Below are 24,773 nucleotides of genomic sequence, written 5' to 3'. Positions count from 1 at the left end.
GGTGATTCTACCAATTGCATATTAGTTTAAGTCTCATATAAAGATCCGTTGAAATATAATGGTCCTAAATTCTCATCAACAATAAAGTGAATATAACATAACTTATAGCGTTTTGATTTTGAAGAAATATATAACTCTTTCGAAGAGTAGATGATTTGATCAAATATATAGGCAAAAGCTCAGCAGGATATTTAAACATTTATGGTTGGGAACACATAATACAGGGTTAAGGAGAGCCAGGAATTGACATGCTTATTTCCACACAAACACCGTTTAATACAAATATGCAGAACCCCTAAACAGAGGAGAAAATGTGTTATGCTGCGGAGTACTGATAGCATATGCCATAAATCGGCATGTTCTATTGTCTGCGTCCAAGTGACTAGTATTAGCTACTGATAATTAAAAATCCACAAAAGAACAAACAGGTCCGAAATTATCTCCTTTCAAACTTCAGCCACCATAGGAACAATGGTCGAGCAGAAGCCACCATTTATTCCTTCTTCCCTACGCCATGAGACATGTTGTAGATCCCTCTCCCCTGAAATATAATCCAGAATACCATTAGAGTTGATTCAAGACAGCAGATAAAGCAATCTAGAAAAATTTCAAAAAAACTCACAATCATAAACAAAGCAGAAGCTGCCAAAGCAGCTGGAATGGCCACTGAGGTGATCTTGTCAAAACGACCTTTCAAGTATGTGTGCTTGTGGACGCTTTGGTAAAACTTTTGCTTCTCAACAAGCTTTTCTCTGGGATAGAAAGGTGCTTCTTCTGACATCCTGTGTTATTCAACAACTTGTAAATTTACAATCTCATAATAAAATGAATATAACCAATCAGTTTAACCTGCACCACGTTAGGATGGTTAACATCCGCAGCATTCCTTTCTTTTTCTTTTTAACATATTTGTGGCACACTACGAGAGAAGTGAATCTTTCATGGATGCTTAAATAACTAAAACAAGCTTTGCATAAAATAATTTACTCTAGAAAAGAGGTGCAATTGAACTTGTAGTCCATCAGCATAAAATAATATTTGAAAGTGCATGAAATGCATATGGCTGAAGGCACAGGTAGAACATCCAGTCATTTGAATAAAGTGCATAAAGGTATCCACCAAATTAAGGTCTCCAGTACAACAAAGAAGCAGAGCCAGAGTGCTCTGGGTTTTACAGGCCTAATTGAAGATTCTATCTATAACAAGTAAATGAGAGTTTTTCCTTAAAAACATAACGTATGGTGATATATTCATCTCTGTAAAGCAGCATGCAAACTAATAAGATGGCATAACCAAAAGAGACAGCACCCCCCCCCCCCCCCCCCCCCCCCCCCCCCCCCCCCCCCCCCNCCCCCAACCTGCCCCAAGAACCAAAATGAACTGGTGGTGATGGAACACCCAGTGAGATCTCCATTTTAAGTGGGAGTTGTCTCTGTTTTCTCAAATGAATCTTGGTAAGTTCTAATGGTAACTGTAACTCTTGAAGAAGAATGAAAAGAAAATATAGATGCTATGTCAAGCTGAAAGGCTGAGATGTGAGATGGTTTTTAGTAGAATCAAGTTCAATGGATCTAGTGAAAAGGAAAACAAGACTCTTAAGATTTAACTATTCAAAAAGAAACCGCAACACACTGATCATATGACAACCATGGCTTGCACCTTCAAATTCCCATTGAACAAGTATAATATCACTTCCTCTGATTAAGAGAATTAAGAAGAAAAGGCACAAATGCTCTGATCACATATGTTGGTGGCATAGTTAAATCAGGGGTAAAAAAAAACAGGATGATATTTTAACCCATATTAACATCAAAGGTTATATGGTTACAGATATGTAAAGTCCAACCACCACCATGTTTTAATGAATAAGCCAATTAGCTCTGTGATTTAAGTGATTTTTGCACCAAATGAGTAATAAGCATGGCATGACCTAACAGCAAAGACATAACCCTTCCATCAGACTGTATTATTATTCACTTAGTCTCTCATTTTTGTAGCTCAACTTAAGCAAACAAAGACATTTCTTTTTCACTTATTCCCTAAGAACATTATACCTAAGCAACCTTATCATTCCTCTTCATGTTAATAAAATGAATTGAGATAGTCCTACAGCTCAATGCTCCTATAGATAATAACGCAAGAAACCACAAAATCTAAAAGAGAAACCTAATAATCATTTTCTAACGCACCATATGGATCAACTGTGGTTCTTAATTACCCCCAACGTCACTCGAACTGCAGAATTGAGTCATCTCGCTAACTGAATCAACGCATGTTATTCTTATCTTCATCTAGTCAAATACAGCCTATCCTTTAGGAGCTGACCCAACAAACTAGGTGAGCTTCAAAACTACGCAAACATGAATCCAATCCAAGTAAAAATAAAAAGAAACTACTCTATCTTAGTTTACCAACAGCGAAAGAACCTGTATAACAATGAAATGAATCCATCACAAAAACAGATCTACTTTTAAACACACGTAAACAAATTGAAAAACGGATCTAAAAAAGTGATACAAAATCAAATCAATCTACTCAACAACAAATGATATATCATTAACTGCAAAATCAGACTAAAGATAAAATTTTCACAACAAACAAACAGGAAACTGATTATGAATCAACAGGTCAGAATGAAACCCTAATGATATTAAGAAAGCATAGAAACTAGGGTTTGAAGATGAACTCACTTGGAAAGCGACGGAGAGAAAGCTGAAGACGATGAGCAGGGAAGCGTCGATGAAGAAAATCAATTAGTTGAATCGAGGCTAAACCCTAGAAAATTCCGATCCAATTGAATTTCCAACTATTTAACTTTTGACCAAATTTAAAAGTTTGCAAATATAAACACCCTCAGAATGTCTACTCTACTTCTCTCCTCCGTATGCTAAAAAAAAAAAAAAAAAAGTTGTTTAAAGCATGTGTACACATTTTTTTTTTAATTTTATTTATAAAATTATATTGATTGTGTTACGTATCATTTTTGTTTCTTATTTGTTTCCATTGAGTGGTTAACGTTGTATGCAGAACTTATAAATTTGAATTAATTTGGCAAAAGAAAGTTAAAGAATAGCATTGTTGGATTGATTTAAACCAATTTAGAAGCAAAATTATGTTGGTGAAATGTCTATCCATTCAAATTATAACGACTCTTCAAGATTTGTATATGATTCATTTCAAAATTATAATATAATTTGCACTAAAATTCTGAAAATCTATCTCGACTTGTACATGTTCAACATCTCTGACAAATTTTCAAAACTTGTGAATAAATTGTTCAAAGTTTTAACACAATTTAGAGTCAAGTCATGACAATTTGTCAAGACATGCATGCAAAGCAAGTTCCCTATCTGTAGGTACTTTTGACAATTTATTAGAACTTGTGAATAATTTATATTTTATGAGATGTAATTTATAATAAAATCTCGACAATCTGTTAAGATTTGTGTATGCAAAATAAATGTCAATTTATTAAGAATTATCGATGATTCGCCCGAATTTGAGGTGAACTTCTAACACACAAGCTATTTTTATAAAAATTTAAGTAGTGGCATGTAATCAACCTATTAATAAAAATGAATTCCTTTCTTTGGGATTTTGACTATTCGGTTTTTTTTTTAACAAAAAGAAAAACTTTTGGTAAAACTAAATGAAAATATAATATACAAATTTACTATTAGTGTAACACTTGGACGAGGTCAATAGGTGATCAAGATGACTCATGGTCTAGATTAGTGACTTTTATTGCATTTTGGAGGGGTACTCGTCTATGATTAGCTCAAGCGATTGAGTCTATACGTCATAATTTGGGCAGAGAAGACTTGTATAGACATTCTTATTAGTAATACTCCCTCTGTTTCATATTAGTTGTCCACGTTATTGAATAGTGAACAATAACGGATGGATAAACATTTAAATTTTACCAAGAGTATAAATATTCTTAAAAATGTGTAAAAGACAAAGTAAACAACTAATAGAGGACGGATGAAATGATAATTAGTACTAACTTATATTATTCATATTATACACCATATATAAATACTACGAATAATCAATGACAACTGGTACTTTGTTAAGTAATGAAAAGTACAGCATGTATGGTAGGCACTCACTATTCAGTGATTTTAATTCCCACACATATTATATATATTTTTAAAAGAATTTTAAGAATTAAAATCATAACACATTTAAGACAATGCATATTTATTTTCTCCTCTTTTGTCATTTCCCCATTGGTTTATGATTAATAAAATATCTCCATTGTCTTATCCAAATGCTGATGTATGGCACAACTGAGTTCTTTCTTAGTACAAATCCCACTGCAGAAAAAATAGAAAGAAAATAGGGGGAACAATATTAATTATCACAATTAATGAAATGAAATTGTGAAACTATTATACCTAATACAGTTAAGCAACTCTCACCCACCCTAATTTTGAAAATTAAATATCTCTTTTTAATCATTTAATAGGATCAATTTTGATAGGTGCAAGTGCTTTTGTACAATTTGGAGGTGGGTTCATGATGAATAGAGTGTTTTAGTGTTGTACCTTTCTTATGAGTTATGACCAACAAAAGATTAATCACAAGTTGGATTTGGTCCACTTTCCTCCCTGTTCCCTTGTCTCAACTTGAAGTTATGTACTAATACCATCTCGACTAATTTTACGAATATCTAGTAACTCAAATTTTAAAAAATTGTTAATTTTATCTCTATCGGAATATTAATACTGACTTAATTAATCACTAAGCTACTACGTTATTGAGTGTTGACTCGATTATCATCTTTTATGGTTTAGTTGCCTTGATTACTTGTAGCTTTTTTCCAACTAGGTAAGTCCCTTAGGTCCAAGTCCAACCATCCTCCTCTCCATGCCCTTAATCGAGGATCGATGGAGAGAGAATATGCGATCCAAAATTTAAACTTAATGAATTTACTACATCCACCACTGATATAGGCAGACACATGAGCTAACTAGTACTTGGGTATATACCGATATATATACATCATAGGAACTTGGTTGGAACAATATATAGTTAAGACTATGGTTACATATGGCATGTTTCTTGCTGCCTTTCTATGACAATATCATGCCATAATTCTTAGCAATAGACTAAAAGTAAAAGTACAACAATGACTAATGAGAGATTCAATTAAAAAGAAGAGGTAAAAGGGCCTACATGAATGTGGTTATCATTAAAGATCACATCCAATCTGTTTGAACCTACCTGGCAATCTCACTTTGATTGCCTTATGGTAAGGGAAGACACTCACCTAACTCAAACATGTGTGTATGATTCCCTTAATATGTCTCTCAAAAATTGCACTTCTTTCTTTTCTTGGAAAAAAAAATTAATCTTTGTAGGCAAATTGGACAAAGAAAATAATTGAAATTAAATGAACATGATGATCATTGTCAAGAGAGTCTCAACTCTTTTGTCTACTCTAAACAGCGAGAATCCAGATTAGTCAAACAAACAACACAAAAAAAAACACAGGAACATACAATCTTCCAAATCTAGCAATCTACAAGTACAATAAAATGTCAAGAGCCACAAAAGTTCAATATACAATTTCAAATCTATCAAAGATGAATTTTTTTTTTTCAAGATTTAAATAAAGAAAAAACAAGAACCTTATCATTATGTGCTCTTAGAAGCATAGATCAACAATGAGAATTCAACTTTTTCTTGATCTTTGATGAGGAATTTGTCTTTATCATCTAGCCACAATCTACTATCCATACCACTTCTTGTCCTAAACATAAATAGTGCAATACCAGAAGCTGGATTAAAGAACCAATCATGAACATTCCACATTAGATCAACAAGCAATCCATCCAAAAAAATACTCTGATTTCCCCTGAAGTTCCATTGCAATCTTTTAACTCTAATCACCATCTTCTTATCAATATAAACTGTCAAAACAGGATGCTTTAGTCCATCATTTTCGCCGTTGCAACGAATTAAAACATCATGAATGTTACCACTATCACAAAATTGAGCCTTGGTTGAATAAATTGTATTTCCAGAAAAATGTTCTTGTCTTGAAACCAATGAAAATTTAGCCATTGGAATTCCATTTTTCAACTTCCTTAATGATGCTTCTTCAGCCATATCACCAAGAATTAGTCCAAGTTGTGAATCAACTATGACTAATACATAATATCCATCAATTGGTTCAGGACCACTACTTAAGTACCTAGCTCCACACAAATCCCATATAATTTCAACCTTAAAATTATCCAAATCCATTGATTTACTTCCCTTTTTCTTCCTAAAAAGACGCGTATTCGTGTTGAGTTTGAATACATTTGGATGATCATCACCAAAGTGTACACTTAGGCCTTGTGTTACATTTGTTTTGCACCATGAAATTGTGATCAACACATGTTTTTTATTGGATAAATTGACTTTGTACAAACAATTGACAGTGTTTTGTACTGAAGGAATTATAGAAGGAGGGATACAAGCAGAGTTTGAGTAACTAGAACAAGAAGTATTATCAGAAACTTGTACAGCATATTCATTGAAACAAGAAGCAAAATCTCTCATTTTTTTTTTTTGTTAAAAGAAGAAGAAAAGGGATCCGAAGGGAAATAAGGAGTTGAGGCTATTTTATTTTTATATATATAGAAAGAAATAAAATAGAGATTTGGAAGGACTTGTTTTTGGAATTTAATTCAAATTAGGAAATAAAAAAGGAGGAAGGAACTATAAATCCTCTTTACTGACAACCCATGTAAGGTAGGAGTATTAAATATTATTCTTTGTTTTTTTTTTTCTCTCTCACCTTAAAATTTGCAACTTAGGAGAAAGGGCAAAAGGGAAATAAAACAAGAAACTCTATGACTAATTTATTAATTTAAGGACTATATTTATTTATTCTCTTTTGCCAGTTCATCTGAGATACTACTAACGTAAAAATTAATTAATTTAAGGACCATAGATTAGTAGTGGAGTAATTAAGATGGATGAAAGTGGAAATGTTGTAGAAGTTGCATATTAATGGTCAACTCTCTCTTAGGCCAGCTTTTGTGTATCTATTAATTTTACACAATACCTATTCAAGTTACTCTGTCTATCAAGACTAGGATAAATAAGAAAAATCACCTAATATTTTTGGTCTTCATAAAATTTTGAACCTGAGACCTTAAGATTCTCGATCAATTCATTTACCATTAGGTCACACCATTGAATGCAAACTGTCTTGTAATTTTATTTCAAGCATTAATGATTGACTAATATGTACTTCAGTAAAATACATCTCGTCAAAGAATTATACACTCAGAATATTATTAAAATTTATCTTGATTATATTACTATATTTTGAATTTTACCTTTTTCTCGAAGGAAGGTTAAGGAATTTACCATGTTGATTGTTTTACTTCATTTATTTTAGGTAACCCTTTTCTTATAAAAAATATTTTGGACTTCTATTTAAAAATAATAATCTCTAACACATAATAACACAATAGAAGTCATAAAGTAGTCGTTAAAAGAATTTTATAAAGAAGGAATTTTTTAACTTAATAGTTTTTATTCGTTCTTTTATATTTATTTTTTCATATTTGATCAATTAATTAAATCATATTAAATATTATTTCTCTTTTAGTTTGTTAATTTCTACCATTCGATTCCAACAAAAATTAAAAAATTATTTGTGTACATAGATCAAAAGTTTCTTTTTATATAATATATATTAAATCTGGACTTTCCTTAAATACTAATTAGGCTCATTTGATACTCCCTATGTCCCTAATTACTTGTCCATTTTTCCTTTTTTAATTATCCTTAATTACTTGTCCATTTTGACAAATCAAGAAATAACAAAAAAAAATTACATATTATACCATCAATTAATTACTTTGAAAAAGGTAGAACTTTTTGAAAAACTTAAATTTTTAATTCACCCACTTCATAATTAATAGGGGTGAAGTGGTAAGTCACAATGTCAATTATTTTTTTCTTAATAAGTGCGTCAATTCAAAAATTAACAAGTAATTAGAGATAGAAAGAGTATTATGACTGGACCAATAATTCTTTTTAAAAAAAAAACGATTTGATTCAAAAGCAATAAATTGTCAGTTTCTGGAATATCAACTGTTTGCATACTAAAAATTTGGACGATCATTGAATGATTCTTAGGGTATAAATAAAAATAAAATAAAAAAATTGACTTGTGGGTGCATCTAAAAAAAATAAAATTGTACTATTGGATAAAGAATTAAGTGTAATTTTTTCTACACGATAAAGTCTCATGATTAAGTCTTGTAGAGAAAATTTCAACAATGAAAGTCAAGCAATATAGATGAACGCCATTTCCCACTCAACAAAACTTTAATAGTAGAACAAATATTTTTAAAAGGACGTGTAAAAAAATAAAATATGACAAATAATTTGAGACGAATATATGATTTAGAAACTAAAAGGAATCAGTTTGAGTTATTTTTATCTTCTTTATCCCTTTTTGATCTTTTTTTTTTTTTTCTTGTACACTTACTGTAACTGTTTTTTTACATTTTATTATCATCTTTATTGTGACATTGAGTGGAATAAGTAGTTTTTTTTTATGTATTGGTAAGCTTAAATTTATAGTGCATGCAGTTGCAGGTGGGAGAAGGAACATTAATTAAATTCTTTTTTTTTGTAACCCCCATGAATCTATTCAATTTTTTTAACAACTACTTTCACATCATTGTCCAGTTAATGTAAAAAGAGAGTGAATTAACATATACGGTTGGAAAAAGAAAAGAAATTCTTCACCAAAATGAATGTTTTTAACAAAATTAAAATATGTTAAACGGAAAAGGGTCAAATATATTCTCATACATAGTAGGTATGAGTGGATTTCCAAAATAAAAATAAAAATTGGTGTTTAAAATTAGGGGCAACTGTTGAGTCATTTAATTCTGAGTTTGCTATATATTTATTTGTCGAAATTAAAAATAAATTTATACCCAAATTTAACAATAGTGATGTAATTGATGGGGGATAGTCAAATGAAATATATATATATATATATATATATATAAACTATTTCGAATTATAGAGATATATTTGGCCCTTTTCGATTCATTGAAAGGGAAATACTAATCTATTTAAGGTCCAAAACGACATGGTTTAGAAAAGAAGCTAAAATTGGAAAGGACAAAAGAAAGAATAAAATGCTTTGATTCTAACAAAACCCTAACTGGGAATACCTAAAGAACAAGTAGTTACACTAATGATGAGCATCCCCAACCCCACTCCTCAACCCCCGCAAAAAAGGGAAAAGAAAAAAAAGTGATAAAGAAAGACATCATAAAGTTTTGTATGAAAAGTAAATTTGAAATGTGAAATCTCGTAATGAATAGAGATTTTGGGCATGACTCAACTTTGTAATGAATAGATTTTGAATCTGACTCAACCTTATTGAGAGGGCTATAGTAAAGAGACCATTAGTTTCTTTTTCATCTAATGTAAAATTCTTCAATAAATCTATTAATACAAAATCATATAGTAACTCAAAAAATCAACTAGAAAATTGTCTCTCATAATTAGTTTGAAAGTAGAGCAAGAAAAAGATAAAATCAATTCAAAGTCAAATTTCAGTTATTGAATCACTTGTCACATATATGGTCCACAATTTGTAGCTGTCCAATGTATGTAGTCTAATATTCCTTGGATCTTCCACTAACAACATGTTTTTTTTTTTTTTTTAGGTTTTGTTTCAAGATGATTAGTCCTCAAAGTTTTGGTGAGAAAAGAAAAAGACTATACCATTTTATTTAACTAATTTATGCTTTTATTTTCTATTACAAAAAAAATCCCATTTTGTTTGGCAGCCAAACACTTTAATTTGACATTTGTCACCATCGGTAAACTGCATGTGTTAGAAAAACTAAAGTACTTGTTGATTGCACATGTTTTACTTTTATGAAATCCCAACTTAATTATTTAACTAATTAACTTCTTTTCTTCGTGGTTAAAACGCTGCAAATGTAGTGTTTGATCAACACAATTAACCTGCCACAATTTTCATAATGGAATGCTATCAAAATGATGGATTCTAATAAAAGACGGAATCGAAATTTGAATTTTACGAGTTTCAAAATTCAAGGCAGATATTATCAAATATATTAATATACATGTTAAATGAATTTTTAATACAAATATACAATCCGTACTAATTATAGACAAAAAAGGTGTTTGTTTTATCGTACAAGAGCACTCCATTTGTAAGGTAGAAAACTACTCTAGAACGTGAAAGCAATTCATTGTAAAATTATTATAATAGAATAATGAAGATCATACAGTAAAGGAAATTAAATTCCTTCACTTTTACCTTACAGCATATCGAGATATTCTCTCAGACCCCAAGAAAAATATTATAAGTATTGTTTTAATTTAATTAATCAATTAGGTATTCATCACTAAGTTGTCAAGTCGCATGCTTAAAAAACCATCTCTTTCATTGTTTAATTTAAGGGTAATGCTAAATGGTCAGAAAATTTGGACATAAATTTAAAAAGTCTATAATATCCTTTTTATTTTAAAATAAATTGATTTTTTTCCATTTTTTAATTAAAAGGTATTAAAGTTAAAAAGATAAAAATATTTAAAAAGGTAAAATAACATAGTGTGAAATATGTTATTTTATCATTATGGCCAAATTTTCTGGCCAAAAGATTTTTTCCTTAATTTAACTTACCTACGTTAACAATGTAAATTTAATTATTTTTTTATACTATAAACTACGTCAAGTAGCTAATTTTACTTATGGTGGAAATTACGTGTACGTATTGGTTGAATTGCTTAAATATTCCTTTTAAGACAATGTTTATATTTCGATATTTTTAAAAAAAAAGTTGTGTAACTATAATTCTTGAAAAAATTAACTTTTTGGATGACATCCAATTCGAGACTAATAGGTTTGCTAATTGCTATACTATCCAATCCCACAGACAATATATTAGACGTTTAATGTAACTTAAAAGATTATATTTTACACCATACATGATCTAATATTTTCTCATAAGATTTTCAGTAGAGTCATTTATTAAACAACTACCTCAAAAATGAATAAACGGCAAAAATTTCACGTACAAAATTACGAAATTTTTTATGGAAGAACCTAGTTAGGGAGGAAGCTAAGTATGAATTGAAGAATCCAGCAAGTAGCTTAATTGTTTAATTAACAAAAAATTTCTTAATTATATTTAATTAGTTGTTATATTTTCTTGTGAGCAAATTAAGCCATATTAGATCAAGCATGTTTTGTGGTGAAGTAACAAGAAACAGAAGACCCGCAATTTACAATTTGCAAATCCAATATTTGACATGACTTAACAACTATTTAAGGAGAAACAATTAATTATAATTTGTTTGCCATACTGACTTCATTATAATTAATTTAATTCGAAAAGTTTAATTCGTAAGAGGTGTTCTTTCTTTTTCATGTACGAAATGTTTTATCAAATGGACAAATAAAAAAAGAGTACAAGTCTTCGTGCATGTACATAGACTTTTCTTTTATTTTTATTTTATTTCTACTTTAAAAAATTTAATTTAATTAAAGAAACAAAGAGAAAGCTAAACGGACATCTCATCTACTGGCAACAGGTAAAGTCCTACTCTTATGCTATACTTTTTAATATTATTATTTTTCCATCTCTAATTACGAAATAAAAGGAAATAAATATAAAAAATCAAACAATATAATATACACTTTCTGTATCACCATTAATGTAAATCCAAAGTCAGAAATTATAATATTATTGAAGAAAGTTGAGCTTTTTAAAATAAAAAAAAGTAAATCTATAAGCTTCTTAGAAGTCGTCTAATTGATATTTATTTAAAGGGAAACGAATAACACCTTTAAATTCCTTGATCCTTCCTTTGTAGGCAGAGTGGGTAAGTATTCTTATCCATAATTAGAGATCTCGAGTTCGAGTCCCCATCCCAAATAGGCAAATACAGAATCGTGTGGACACAGGTGGAAAATTAAAAAAAATGAAATTGTTTGTCATCTGAAAATTGGCTTAAAAAGTTTAATATTTTTTTTAGTCAATTTAAAAAAAATATATTTATTTTGTTTTTTGACAATTCTTTAATTTTAACTCTTCACGTGACACTTTTAAGACACGAGAACATTTTGCTACATTCTATATAACTTTAGCTTAAGATTACAAGATTAAAAAGTATTTATTTTTTTAAATTTCGTTTCAAGTCAAAACCGACAAAAAGTATATTTGACTTTCTAAAACAAATAAGTTAACAATATCTTAAGCTGATTCTTTTAGTTTTTAACTTGTATGACTTTTGAGTTGAGATCATTGCACGTTCGATCAGTGTTAAGAGCTCCAACAAATTGAATTCTAATTAATTTAATTCTTGCTTAGAAGTATGAACCTTCTTTTTTTTTCTTTGTTTTTGTTGTAGGGTCAATTGTTGTATATAATTAAAATTTTGTTGCTCAATTGATAGATAAGTTAGCATATCTTTTTCTGGAAAAATTGCTACTTGATTTTTATAAGTGAAAATTATTTTCTTTCTGTTAGGGAGTGTCCTTTTTTTTAATTTTCTACTACTGTTGACAAAATTTATATAACATTATGCACATGTTGATAGCTAATTAATGAATTTAATTTTTAATTTCAGAATGATTCAAAGTATTTGACACACTTATACTGGAATTTTATCCTTCAACCTCATTTTAACTATTCAAATATGGTTTTGAAAACACAAGTAGGTTGCCACGTCAGGCAACTCGTCTTACGTAATGTCCACGTGGCACCACATCAGAAAATGAATGCCCATTGGATCAATAGCTCAATGTTTGTCTATTACATGGCCTTGAAATTGAATAAACTGGAAATCTCATTTCCATTTATCAGTAATATATATTCAGCTGATATATTTCTGAACTGTAATGTTGATTTACATCGTCTCAGTACCACAATGTTGTAAATTATTCACGCTTCAATATTCTTCATCCGCTTGCGTTGATCTAGTAATAGGAATTGACCATCTTCCTAGATGCGCTGTGTAGTTTATGCAACGGATAACTCCTGTCCCCGAGGGTCCATCAGGAAAATCGATAACACTAATACTTCCTGCGTTGAGATGAAACGATCCCAACCATTCCTTTGTTAGATTTAGACAGTGTCCCATCATCGCGATATGAAGTGCAGGATGGCCAACAGCAATGACTACATTGTCTTGGTCAGATCCTTTTGATAGTTCATACAATAGATGTTTCCATGATTTCCCAGATTGGTCCCATAAAGATGTTGTGACGTCGTCTTCCAATCTATTTAACCAACCAGATGAAACATTTTGCAATCCTGATGCATCCTGCAGAGGAAACGGAGAAAATTTAAGTATGAAAATCATCAAATATTTCAAACTAGAACGCGAGAAATAGTACAAGTTGAAACACCATCTTATGCAAGATTTAGTCTGAGCAAATCAAGAAGAATATTTTATGACTTTGGCTTCAGAAATTTAAATTTTCCTATCTCAATGCATCCCTATATTGTTATCTTAAGATTTTTTTTTAAAAAAAATGGTTATCTTAAGAATGTTTTGCACACAACCTCTTAAGTAAATTCATCAACTTGTTTCAGTTTAGGAAATCAGTAGCATGTCTCTTGCCTTTTTTGATTGTGTAAGAATACTTTCAACATCCAGATCTGGTATCTGCTTCGTTTCCACATAGCGTGGGATACAGTCAGCTCCAAGGCAGTCAGCAGCTTCTTGAACCTATAAAATTCAGAATAAATTTGTGTTAAGAAAACTAATGCTCTTTATATAAAAGACCGTCAATCAATGTACTATCTGAGTGGTCATACTTTGGTGATTGTGTCAGCTGTCTCTACAGATGCCATTTTAGTTCCACTGACTACAGTATTCACTTTCAGATCAAGAAGCAGCTCTGCTATTTTCTGAGCCTGTCATCCATTTTAATAAATCCTGTAAGGTAGTGACACCCCCGAAATGAAGCTGAATGCTACTATAGAAAGGAGAACCATCTTACCTGTATATTTCCAAGCATGTTCAAGGGGCCATTTCCAGTATACGGCATACTACTCTGTACAAATTTCAACTTCCATGAGGGAAGAGCAGAAAATGGTGAAAGCAACAGATAAGGATACCCAAAAGACAATGAGCAATTTGAACAGCTAGCCAACATGCTAAACAGAATAGGAGCTAAAAACCTGAAAGCTAAGGAGAGGACAAATCAGAATTTATACAGTAGATGACAACATGCCTGAGTACTCCCCTACCTCCATGCTTAATCTACGAATGGAAAGCCAGGTTTACCAGTCAGGGAAATATTCACAAGGTGCATACGCCCCAATCTCAATTTCCTATGTCTCTGAGGATATCCATTTAGAAGCATTATGGACACATCCAAGATTACCCAACCAACCAACCATGGTTTTTTTCTTCTTTTCTATTACTTAATCTATGTGAAAGTAACCTCTGACATCCTATATCATCCTTATCTTTCTTTATGCTCAGGTTGATAAATTACTGCTTTATCATCCAAGATAGGATTTCATTTAAACAGATGTTGAAATCCTCAAGCAGAAAATATGATCGGCGGACGTACAATCGTTGTGTCATCCATATCTCTTACCATAAGCTAAAAGTACAGTTATTTGTAGTTCTGAAAGTACTTCTAAGATAAACTAAATTTCATGAAGTTAAAAAGTGGAAGCCATAAATTTTTTATTGATTAGAGAGGAAACTGCAGTCCCTTGCAAGTCGAAGTTCCTAAAGACATTGCAAAGGTGGACGAACTCTAGTATGTTCAAAGCTCAACAGTACATTCTCCACCTCTAGAAAATTTATGTGATCTCAAGTTAGGGTCACTGGAATGGTTAGTATATAGCCTTTCTTCATATTAATTTATCCATTCATCAATTGTGTATAAGGATGGTATCTTCAAGAATGATCGCATGAGAGGATGATAGAATGGATAGATAAGGTTCTTCTATCAGCTGAAAGCCAAAATCCTAGTACCAAATGAATGCGTAGCACTCAAACTAGTCTTTGACCAAAAATTATATGAGAGGTTTGCAGATTCATACTTCAAGAAGGATCAAACGGACTCTTCTCAGAAAATATCCATGCTTTCAACTTTGTTTTGTTCTCACATAAGAAAAAATAAATCCCGACATTAGCTGCTGTTTCTGGGTCATAGTCTCATAGACTACCTTTTTTTATGTCACAGATATGAGAATCAAGGAGCCTAATATGTCTGTTTACGGTCCATTGCCTACTGCATACCTCTAGGTCACTCTCTGATACTCCATGGCAAACAAGTACGATCCGCTTACTAGTTTTTCTGCCTGCAGAACTTCCCGCTGCTACAGGTGATCCTGGGGTCTGCATTATCCAAATTTAAGCCACAGCAGAAAGATAATCAGATATATGACAAACCATAGTCTTGAAATTCAAACTCCAGATAAAGCCATAAAGAACAAAGATTGCATCAAGTAGTTGAAAAATAAAATGAATCAAAAGAAGATTGAACCTACAAGTCATGTGTTGACCTTGATTATCTGAAAATCAAATGAAATCTGACAGCCTCTAGTGTTGAGAGCCTAATTAGACTATGGGATTAAAATGAGTCTAATGGAGCAATATGGATAGAGGATTCATATTTAGCAGAGTAAACTAGCTTATGATTTGAGGCATGACAGTTGTTGTTGTTATACATTCTTGCATTCAGATAGGGTGCTGGACCAATCATTGTATATAAATGAATATTATTACAGTATTAGAAACTTTCAGAAAAAAAGATATTTTAGGCTGAATTTCCTTTTCTAAGCCAGCAGATTTTCAGATGATCAAATCTGTATGTCACAACGAAGATATAGCAAAGAATTTTCCTTTTCTAGATACCTTTATATATAATCATTTAATACCTAAGACTGAGTAAAAGTGTTACTGGATACCTGATTTAAACGATTAAGGCAGATATTTGGGGTTCCGCCCTCAGGTTGTGGAGTAAAGTCCAGCACACTAACGCCGCAATTGCTCTGAAGTAGAATCCTGAAGTACTCAGTTCCTAATCCTGATGATGGTAAAACAAATATAAAAGATAGGATCAGACTGCTAGCAGATGTTAGAAACCTTAAATTAAACTAGTTACATTAAGTAAAGCATACCAATGGCTGTTGCAACGAGAGCCTGATTAACTGCATTATGAGCAACAACTAGAACAGACTTGCTTTCATGGACCAAAATTTTGTCCCAGCAGCTTTTAGCACGAGCCCACAACTCTCTGACTGGATAGTGACCGTCAATAATGAAATTTGGTGCATCTATTTGCCATTGACGAAAAGCTTCACCATATTTAGCTTTTCCTTCATGCTTTAGGAGGCCCTAGAACAGACATATGTTTCCACAACAGGAATACCATTAGATTCGGACGCATAGTCCTGTCAGTCACACTGAAGTATGAGTGGTCCACATGCAAACAGACAACAAGAATAGCGTTTGCCATATTCACAGATTTCAAGTCCAAGAGGAAAACACAGAGAAGAGGTGTAAACTACAACTGACTTGGAATGAGTATAGGTCAATTTCCCTCATGTCAGAATCAGTAATGATCTCCTCTTCACGAGCACCCCATATTATCTCAGCTGTCCTCTTTGAGCGACGCAGTGGACTGGAACATGCAGGCTACCTCTGTCAATCATTTTAGAAACATAAAAATGAATAGCAAGAGACTCTTTTTCTCTACATGCATCAGCTAAAAGTGAAATTACCATACAATTTATGGTTACAGATTATTAAGTACATACTACTTGAAACCTTTTAACTTCTCTCCGGTATTTAAGATCAAGGATAAGTCAATAATTGAAATTATCAGGTTGACTGGTGATTGTGCTCTAAGTCAATAAAACTACAAAATGTACCTTTAACAAAGCAAGGCTTCTAAATGAGAGCTTGATTCGGTTCTGGATACCTTTAATCGATTATGTCCTGTTTTCCAAGGTTATTAATTATCACATTAAGCATGCACCTTCACAAAACTAAAAAATCAAGATACATGTCTTCAGATATGCTTAGGACATACCAAAAGTCAACAATGGCCAAGCAACCCAAAAGGTTTTAGACATGGATAACCACTAAATTACTCTTCTAGAAGTGTCCATGCTTCAGAATCAACATACTACGCCTTAGTAGTTGCAATAAATTCCATTCCTTAAGTTGCGACCAGAAATTTACAAGCCGATTAGGTGCTACTCCAAATCAGAAAAAGTTCTCTTCATGTCAATAAAACCAAGGCTCTTAACACATGAAGGGGCTACTGTTCCCTAGTCAAGAAAACCTACTACACTAGCTGTATTATTCATTAAATATCCTAATGCTTATCAGGATTTCCATTTGATTGCTCTGAAAATTTTGAAACTAGGAAATACTAAAATTAATAAGTGAAGAAAGAACTTATTTTCATCTCCTTATGATAATTTCAGGGATTTAACACAAATGGAAACATAACTCTGCTTGTGTGAGCTCGTTCACATTGTTGGGCCCAACCCCATAGACATCCTACTCTCTCTAGACCCACTTGTGAGATTATTTGTTGTTGTTGACACAAGTGGAACCATGTCAGATCAATCAAACCAGTCCATCAGACAACCTACAAAGGTTGTCACTTTTACTCTGCCCTAGTTGAAAGAAACTCATTTTTTTAATGACAGTGGGGTTCGAGCCAACTTCCGCGCACCTCAACTAATTCCACGGCATACTTGACACCTCCCACCAGCAGCATGTAAATCCTGAGTTTCTTGTATTGTCAATTGATACCACTTTTTTACTGGTTCCTACTCGTGCAAGTGCCTATTAGACAGAGTTATCTCAGCTATAATCCTATCCCAAATTCCCAATACATAAAGTACTTCAATCGTAAATTCGGTAAAATAACATAAATCTCTCACGAAAATTTAAGAGGGAAATAAAAAATCTAGGAATAAAACCTTGAAAAGCAGATATCGAAGGAGTCATCAATAAGCATTTGTCGAGAAGTTTCAGCTTGAGATTCTCCTTTAGAGGTAAGAACTGAGAAATCGGAACTTCCCTGAATCCGACCCTCCGCATTCCACGTGCTTTGCCCGTGCCTCACCAGCACCACCCTCTTCCACCCCTTTATCGCCGGAAATTCCAAACCCTTTAAACCCAGAGATTCCGTCCGCTCCTCTGATGATTTATCGATTTCTTGAGCAACACTTGAAGAGCGTACAATTGCAAATAAGGGTCTGTTTGGATTGTGAAAAGGCAAATTCTTGGGTAGTTTTGGGTTGAAGAAAGAGCTTGCAGCTATGGAGTACATACTGTAAATTTCTTCGATTTTTTTCTTCTATTTCTGAAAATGGTGATTCCCTCTAATATTTTTGGCGCTAAAAGACGATGAAATTTTTAGTACTTTTATTTATGTGGTTACCGTTCGGTTTGGTTCGATAAAATCAACTACAGCAACAAAGGATCAGAAGAAGCCAAAGACCGACACGTGTTAATTAATTTTATTTTTAGTTTTATTTCCATAAACCAAAATTTGTTTTCTTTTTGGAAAATAAAGTTTATATTTGCCATAAGATTATGTAAAATTGGTATAGTTTTATCTTTGTTAGGAAGCGCTATACCTTTAATGTGAAACTTTTCGATACAAATTCAAATTGAATTGAACTTTAATGTAGATATCAAACATCAAATGAATTGATATCATTATAAATTAACTCACCTATGCTCTTATTTATATTTCCCTAAAAATAACTTACCACGGGATTTATGTTTCGCCAAATGATTTTAGTGTGAATCGGATGTCCATTTACATAAGCCATAAACACCCAATAATGCATCCTATATAGTACATACTACATATATACTGTCCACCAATTTAACATAGAGGCAATCGTCACATGATAAAATCGCGGGAGTATATTGGATCTTTATATGATTTTGATTTTTGTTAAAGGGTTCAAAATATGAAGAAAAAAGAAATAAATATTTAAATAAGTCAAAAGGTGATCAATATCTATTCTTATATTATATACAATGCAATTTTTCATTGAAAGAGATTTGAGTGAATTTCTTCAATCCTATCTGACTCCAGCATGTTAGCTACCATGTGAAGATGTCCAACTACTTTTAAGTACTTTGATGTAGAGTATTCACTATTGAATAAATGATACTGATATCATTCTATGTTAACATTATAAATCGTGGTTTCACCTTCCTCTTTTACTAGGTAAAATAGGTTTGTTACTAAGCATAATTATAGTCATAACACTTTTAAAATGATTAACCTTCTTAAAGTTATAGTAATACTATTCATATCAATTTGCGAATACACCTTTCAAGCACACGTATGAAATACTATCTTCCGTTAAAATTTAGATAGACGAAAAAAAATATCTGATATTATTTTTATTGAAATTCAAAACAAGACAAAGAAAAAGGGTTGTTCGAGACATTGGCATAAGCAAAGGAATCAATTTAAGCAATAAAATCATTATGCATATGATTCCAATAAGAAAAATCTTTTTGATCAGAAAATTTGATTAGAATTTGATTTTATCTATGTTATTTAAAAAGGTAAAAGGAAAATGCTAAATAACCAGAAAATTTGGTCAGAATTTGATCTGAAAATTAAAAAACCTAAAATATTTTTTTATTTTAAAATAAACTGATCTTTTTTCCATTTTTAGTTAAAAGGTATTAAAGTTAAAACGGTAAAAATATTTAAAAAGGTAAAATAACATAGATAAAATATCATTGGCTAAATTTTGACCAAAAAGATTTTTCCAGGGAAGTGCTAAATGACTAGAAAATTTGGCCAAAATTTGCCTAAAAAATTAAAAAAAACTATAATTTTTTTTTAATTTTAAAATAAACTGATTTTTTTTCCGTATTTAAGTTAAAAGGGTAAAAAACATATCTATAAATTTAACCTGCATGCACACTCTTCAAAATCAAATTTAATTTTACAGCTAATAAACTACGTGACATGAGAATAGGCCTACTTGCGTACTGCCAATTTATGTTTTTATCAAAAATTCTAAATTTTATAAACTCCGTGTTAAAAGAAATATCGATAGGGGAGTGTATGGTACGGAGCAAAATAATTTTTCTGAAATGTCTTTTTATATTTGGCATCTGGTTGGAAATTTTTTTGGAAAATGATAAAAATAGATATTAACAAGTTCTATAAATGACATTTTATGTTTATTGTATCATTCTCACTTATCCAACGCCCCAAATTCTATCATTTGACTATCCCACCCTTACCATCCCCGGCCCAAGGCCCCACTTTTCATCTCCTCCCGCCCCTATAATATTTTGATAGATTACATATACGTGCTTTTAAGATAACATATTTTTGCTTACTTATCAAGCACTAGAAGATAAGTAAGAAATCAACTTATTTTTTAAGATGTTTTTTCCATGAAAAATCTTCTTCGTATACCTAGTCAATCACACCCGTAGCTCATTTTATGTCCAATAAGAGAAAATATAAATACAAAATTTACTTGTTATCCTTATTTGTTAGATATTTCTTTTAGAATTAAACACTATTAAAAAGAAATGGTTATATTTAATATAAGGCTATAGTTGAAAATAATAATTATTATTTGTCTTAAAATTTTAAAGCGGTACTTATTTTGAGAGGAAGGAAATAAGCGACAAGATCATAAAAAAATTGTTAAGCTTTCTGAAAATTAAATAGACAATTTCCACGTGCTCCATAGACTTGTAATTTTAACTTATATTATACGAAAGAAAAAGGATACTACTTAGACTTTTGACCAAAAATAAACAAGTGTCAATTAAAAAACTAAGCAACCTCCTAGAAGTTGTGTCCAGGTCAATTTGATCCAAAGCTTTGTTGAAATTTAATGTTATTTTTGACCCAATGGACATGTTTTGGAACATAATATAATACTATATGTTAAAGAGCCTCTTCATTAAAAGAATGTTCCAAGAAAAGGAAAGGAAACTGCAACGTGACCAAACAATACAATCTTGACTGCTAAGGAAATTTCAACAACTCTTAACCACCTTTTTTTTTTTACTAATCTGACAAAAACATGTACTGTGAAAATCAATAAAATACATAATTTAATATTCCCTCTGTCCCATTTTATGTGACATAATTTGATTTGATATGGAGTTTAAAAAAAAAATAAAGACTTTTAAAACTTGTGGTTTAAAGTAACTGATAGAAATTTGTGTGGTTATAAATCATTTCACTAAGGGTAAAATGAATATTTTAAAGTAAAATTGTTACTTAATATAGAAATGTGTCATTATGGCACTAACTAAAAAGGAAAGTAAGTCATATAAATTGAGACAGAGAGAATAACACATGTTATGTGATACTCATATTTTTCAATTAATTCTAATATGTATCGCTTAGAAATCATTTTAAGGAATATATGCTCACTAATAAATTTAAAAGCTAGATTCAGAACTCAAACTCAAAATTTTATACGAAAATCGCTACATTAATTTAGTGTATCTAATAAATACAAGGTGTCATACGACACATCAACTAAATTTTGTGCATAGACAAACACACATGTACATAGAAATATAATCCACACATCAAAACCTAATGTACAAGATATCATTATTGTCATCACCGTCGTCCATCTGGCAAGTTCGATTAGGTGGGAAAACAAAGATTATGGTGTTAAATCATCATATATAATATCAAGACTCCTAAATAGTTTGTGAATCAAATAGTCCTCATTAATCATAACATTTAATAATTAGTGTCACTAATTAAATAGTATTAGGGGTGGTGGAGATGGGGTCAAGCTAACTAGGTGTGCCATTTGGTTGTAGGTAAGAATATATAGGAAATATTAAGCCACAGATCAAATTTAGGCACTATATCTAGTTTCAATCATATAGTGATCGTTTGAGGTTTTATAATTGATATGTGTGAATATACTTTTTTATTATTTGCGTGAATATAATTAGACAAAAATAATATTGTATATAGATGAATATATTTATTAAATGTATGAATACAATATTATTTAAACAACTTGATGTCCATTGAACGTAGAGGGCGATTGTTAGTTAGCTGGAAAAAGAAGAAGTAGGTTTTAACGTTCGTTTCTCCTAATTTGACATTAATATTACCCTCTTGTTATGTGCTTTACCACTAGTAATTAGAATTTACATCAATAGTCTTACCCGTAATTGATAAATTGAAATAAATTTTTAGTTTTACGTCATTGTTTAATTTAAATTTGATCCAACCTATTTTGATAACAATAAATGTTGAACGAATCAAATCATAATTCGTTAATTGCATTTGAATCGTCTTAGCCACATATATATTTTCACCAAACTTTATCGATCAATTAATGAGTAATCCTAATGTAAGCGAATGTGATAAGGGATGAAAAATTCAAATTTAGGCAGATTTGATAAGAGATCAGAGATGCAGAAATAGTACGTTCTTTTTTTTTTAACCCTCTCTAGGAACTTTAACCATTTTACTTCCTTGATAACTCGAACCCACAATGTTAAGCTTGGAAATAGAAAATATGTAGCACTGAACAACCTCCTCTCGTTACAAAAATAGTACTTTAAGATTCATTACGTGTTTAAATTATACTTTTGTTCTTCTTGACATTTGTTATTTTGACACTTTTTTTTAATTTTTAAAAAGGAACAGTTCAAGAATGGCAATCGCTGAATTTCTAAATTCATTTGTTTATCGATGTATAGTCAAATTCTTATCGGTGATTGATTATTTATAATTTAAATTAAAAAATGACTTTATGAAAAATCTTTTACACAAGTAGCTTGATCTTCACTTTTAAAAATGACAAGTAAACAAATTTTATGTCATATCTGGTATTTTAAAATCAAGAAATTGGCTTATAAAATTGGGAGTGAGAGCTGTTGGTGATTAAGGGCATAAAATGGCTAAATATGTAAGGTAAATATATTTTTATATTTAATTATTAACAAATGACGTCGATGAACTAATTGTCATAATTGGATACGTACAATATTTGAGCTTTTTTCAAGTTATAATAAAACCTCCCTTTTAGAGTAAGATTTTCACCATCTCAAATATTGACACCTATTTCTTGCCCTCCTCTCTAACAAAGTATTTTTTTTGAAAAATAAAGGCCGACCTTTTACTTTCCCCTTAAGTATGTGGTGTAGTGCATTTACCTCCTTAAGTTTCCCTCTAAGTTTGTGGAGTAGAAGGCATTAACTTTTTCCTTTAAGTTGGTAATGTAGTGCATTTAACTCCTTTCTAACCAATATGAGTTGTGGTGCACTGATGGGAGTATTTCACCTTTAATCAGAGGTCTCGAGTTTGAGCCTGAATATGGAGAAAATCCTGTTGGAGCGTGCAGAGCGCGATTCGAATTTAGTTGGAATTTCAATGTGGACTCCGAACATCAAGCGGAAAACAAAAAAGAACTCCTTTCAAAGTATGAGGTTTAGAGGTTCTTTTGATCGTGATGTCCGTGTTAGTTTCTCTACCAATAATATGTCTTAGGTAATTCTGTTCACCAAGATTAAGATAGATGGGAAGAATCACCAAGTATTTTTTTGTTTCCGCTGAGAATTAAACCTGAGACCTCACGATTCTAACCATTTCATTAATCACTAGGTCACACCCTTAGATATGCATCCCTACATCTCATGTTTATTTGATGACATATTTCATATTGAGGCTTTAAGTCTTATTATAATAATTTAATTATATGTTTTTATCGTGCTATGAACGGATTAAAACAGACAAAGTATAAATCAACTAAATATAGAACTATATGTTGTAATATTGACCTTTGAATAAATACAAAATTCTAAATCATTAATTTTAAAAGTACACAACAAAACAACTATTACATATTGTAAAAGTTGAATTCATAAAATTTAAGTCTTAAAGTCATATTATTATTGAATGGTGATACATTTCCTCTTTGTACTATTTTGATTAGCTTGCACAGTTGCATGGTTATTTTAGGTTTAAAAAAGGGAAAAGATACTACTCATATTACACTTTTTTATAATAAAAAAAAACTTAAATATATAGTATTCTCATGCCCTTTGCTCCTTTAATCACAATATATTCATTTTCTTTAGAGTCCCTTCACATTTACCTTTCCCTCTTGTAAGCTTTTATTAACTTTCTAACCACCAATAAGTGCTAATCAATTTCCATTAATTAATAATCTCAACAACCTAGAATCACTTTTAGCAACTGTATTAGTTACTAATTGGGTGCACTAATATGTACTCCATGAGATTCTAAAATTTCAAACTTTTTGTCATTGTTCATCTTTAATCAAGTTGAATTTACTTTTAGATGACATAGGCTGAGTTTAAATAAAATATATGATCAGTAAAATAATATATAATTTGTTTCAATTTGTTTGAAATTTGGATATTTTTATTGTAATTAAAAGACAAAAAAAAAAAATAGGATTGGAAATCCAATTATGATTATGAGTACCTAAATTCAAAATGTTGCACGATTCGTCAATCCGTTCGCAACCACACAAAAAGAAAACAATAATGTGGTCATCAATACATATATTTTAAGTTGAAATTTGAGACATTAAGTTTTTAAAATTATGGTTGAACATAAATTTTACAATTTCATTTGTGTTTATACGTGCATTTTAGAGAGCTTCCATTTGGTCATAGATTTTGAAGTTAAAAACTTGAAAATTTGAATTGTTTTTGAAACTTAAAGTCATGTTTGGACATACGTTTTACTTGAATCAACA

At 31.0% G+C, this 24,773-nt stretch overlaps 3 protein-coding genes and 1 non-coding gene across 4 annotated transcripts; 1 reads left to right on the top strand and 3 right to left on the bottom strand.

Moving 5' to 3' along the window:
• Window positions 1-168: 168 nt before the first annotated feature.
• On the bottom strand, window positions 169-2,872 carry LOC125873214 (uncharacterized). Its single transcript, XM_049554114.1, has 3 exons — window positions 2,691-2,872; window positions 623-782; window positions 169-541 (listed from the first exon to the last, which is right to left on the bottom strand). Exons 2-3 carry the CDS (start codon window positions 779-781, stop codon window positions 494-496), a joined length of 207 nt encoding a protein of 68 aa, XP_049410071.1. The 5' UTR covers window position 782; window positions 2,691-2,872; the 3' UTR covers window positions 169-493.
• An 812-nt stretch (window positions 2,873-3,684) lies between these two features.
• Window positions 3,685-3,840, top strand: LOC125875325 (U1 spliceosomal RNA). The gene has a single exon (XR_007447392.1). It is a non-coding gene; the product is annotated as a U1 spliceosomal RNA (small nuclear RNA).
• A 1,799-nt stretch (window positions 3,841-5,639) lies between these two features.
• LOC125873210 (uncharacterized) lies at window positions 5,640-6,597 on the bottom strand. Its single transcript, XM_049554110.1, has one exon. It carries the CDS (start codon window positions 6,553-6,555, stop codon window positions 5,644-5,646), a length of 912 nt encoding a protein of 303 aa, XP_049410067.1. The 5' UTR covers window positions 6,556-6,597; the 3' UTR covers window positions 5,640-5,643.
• A 6,108-nt stretch (window positions 6,598-12,705) lies between these two features.
• On the bottom strand, window positions 12,706-18,399 carry LOC125873203 (probable 2-carboxy-D-arabinitol-1-phosphatase). Its single transcript, XM_049554102.1, has 9 exons — window positions 17,982-18,399; window positions 16,561-16,666; window positions 16,164-16,380; window positions 15,951-16,069; window positions 15,280-15,378; window positions 14,021-14,074; window positions 13,836-13,934; window positions 13,639-13,746; window positions 12,706-13,338 (listed from the first exon to the last, which is right to left on the bottom strand). Exons 1-9 carry the CDS (start codon window positions 18,332-18,334, stop codon window positions 12,964-12,966), a joined length of 1,530 nt encoding a protein of 509 aa, XP_049410059.1. The 5' UTR covers window positions 18,335-18,399; the 3' UTR covers window positions 12,706-12,963.
• Window positions 18,400-24,773: the final 6,374 nt, after the last annotated feature.

Source organism: Solanum stenotomum, chromosome 8 (genome assembly GCF_019186545.1).
Source record: "Solanum stenotomum isolate F172 chromosome 8, ASM1918654v1, whole genome shotgun sequence".
Classification (NCBI taxonomy): Eukaryota; Viridiplantae; Streptophyta; class Magnoliopsida; order Solanales; family Solanaceae; genus Solanum; species Solanum stenotomum.
This window is presented reverse-complemented; position numbering and strand designations above follow the sequence as displayed.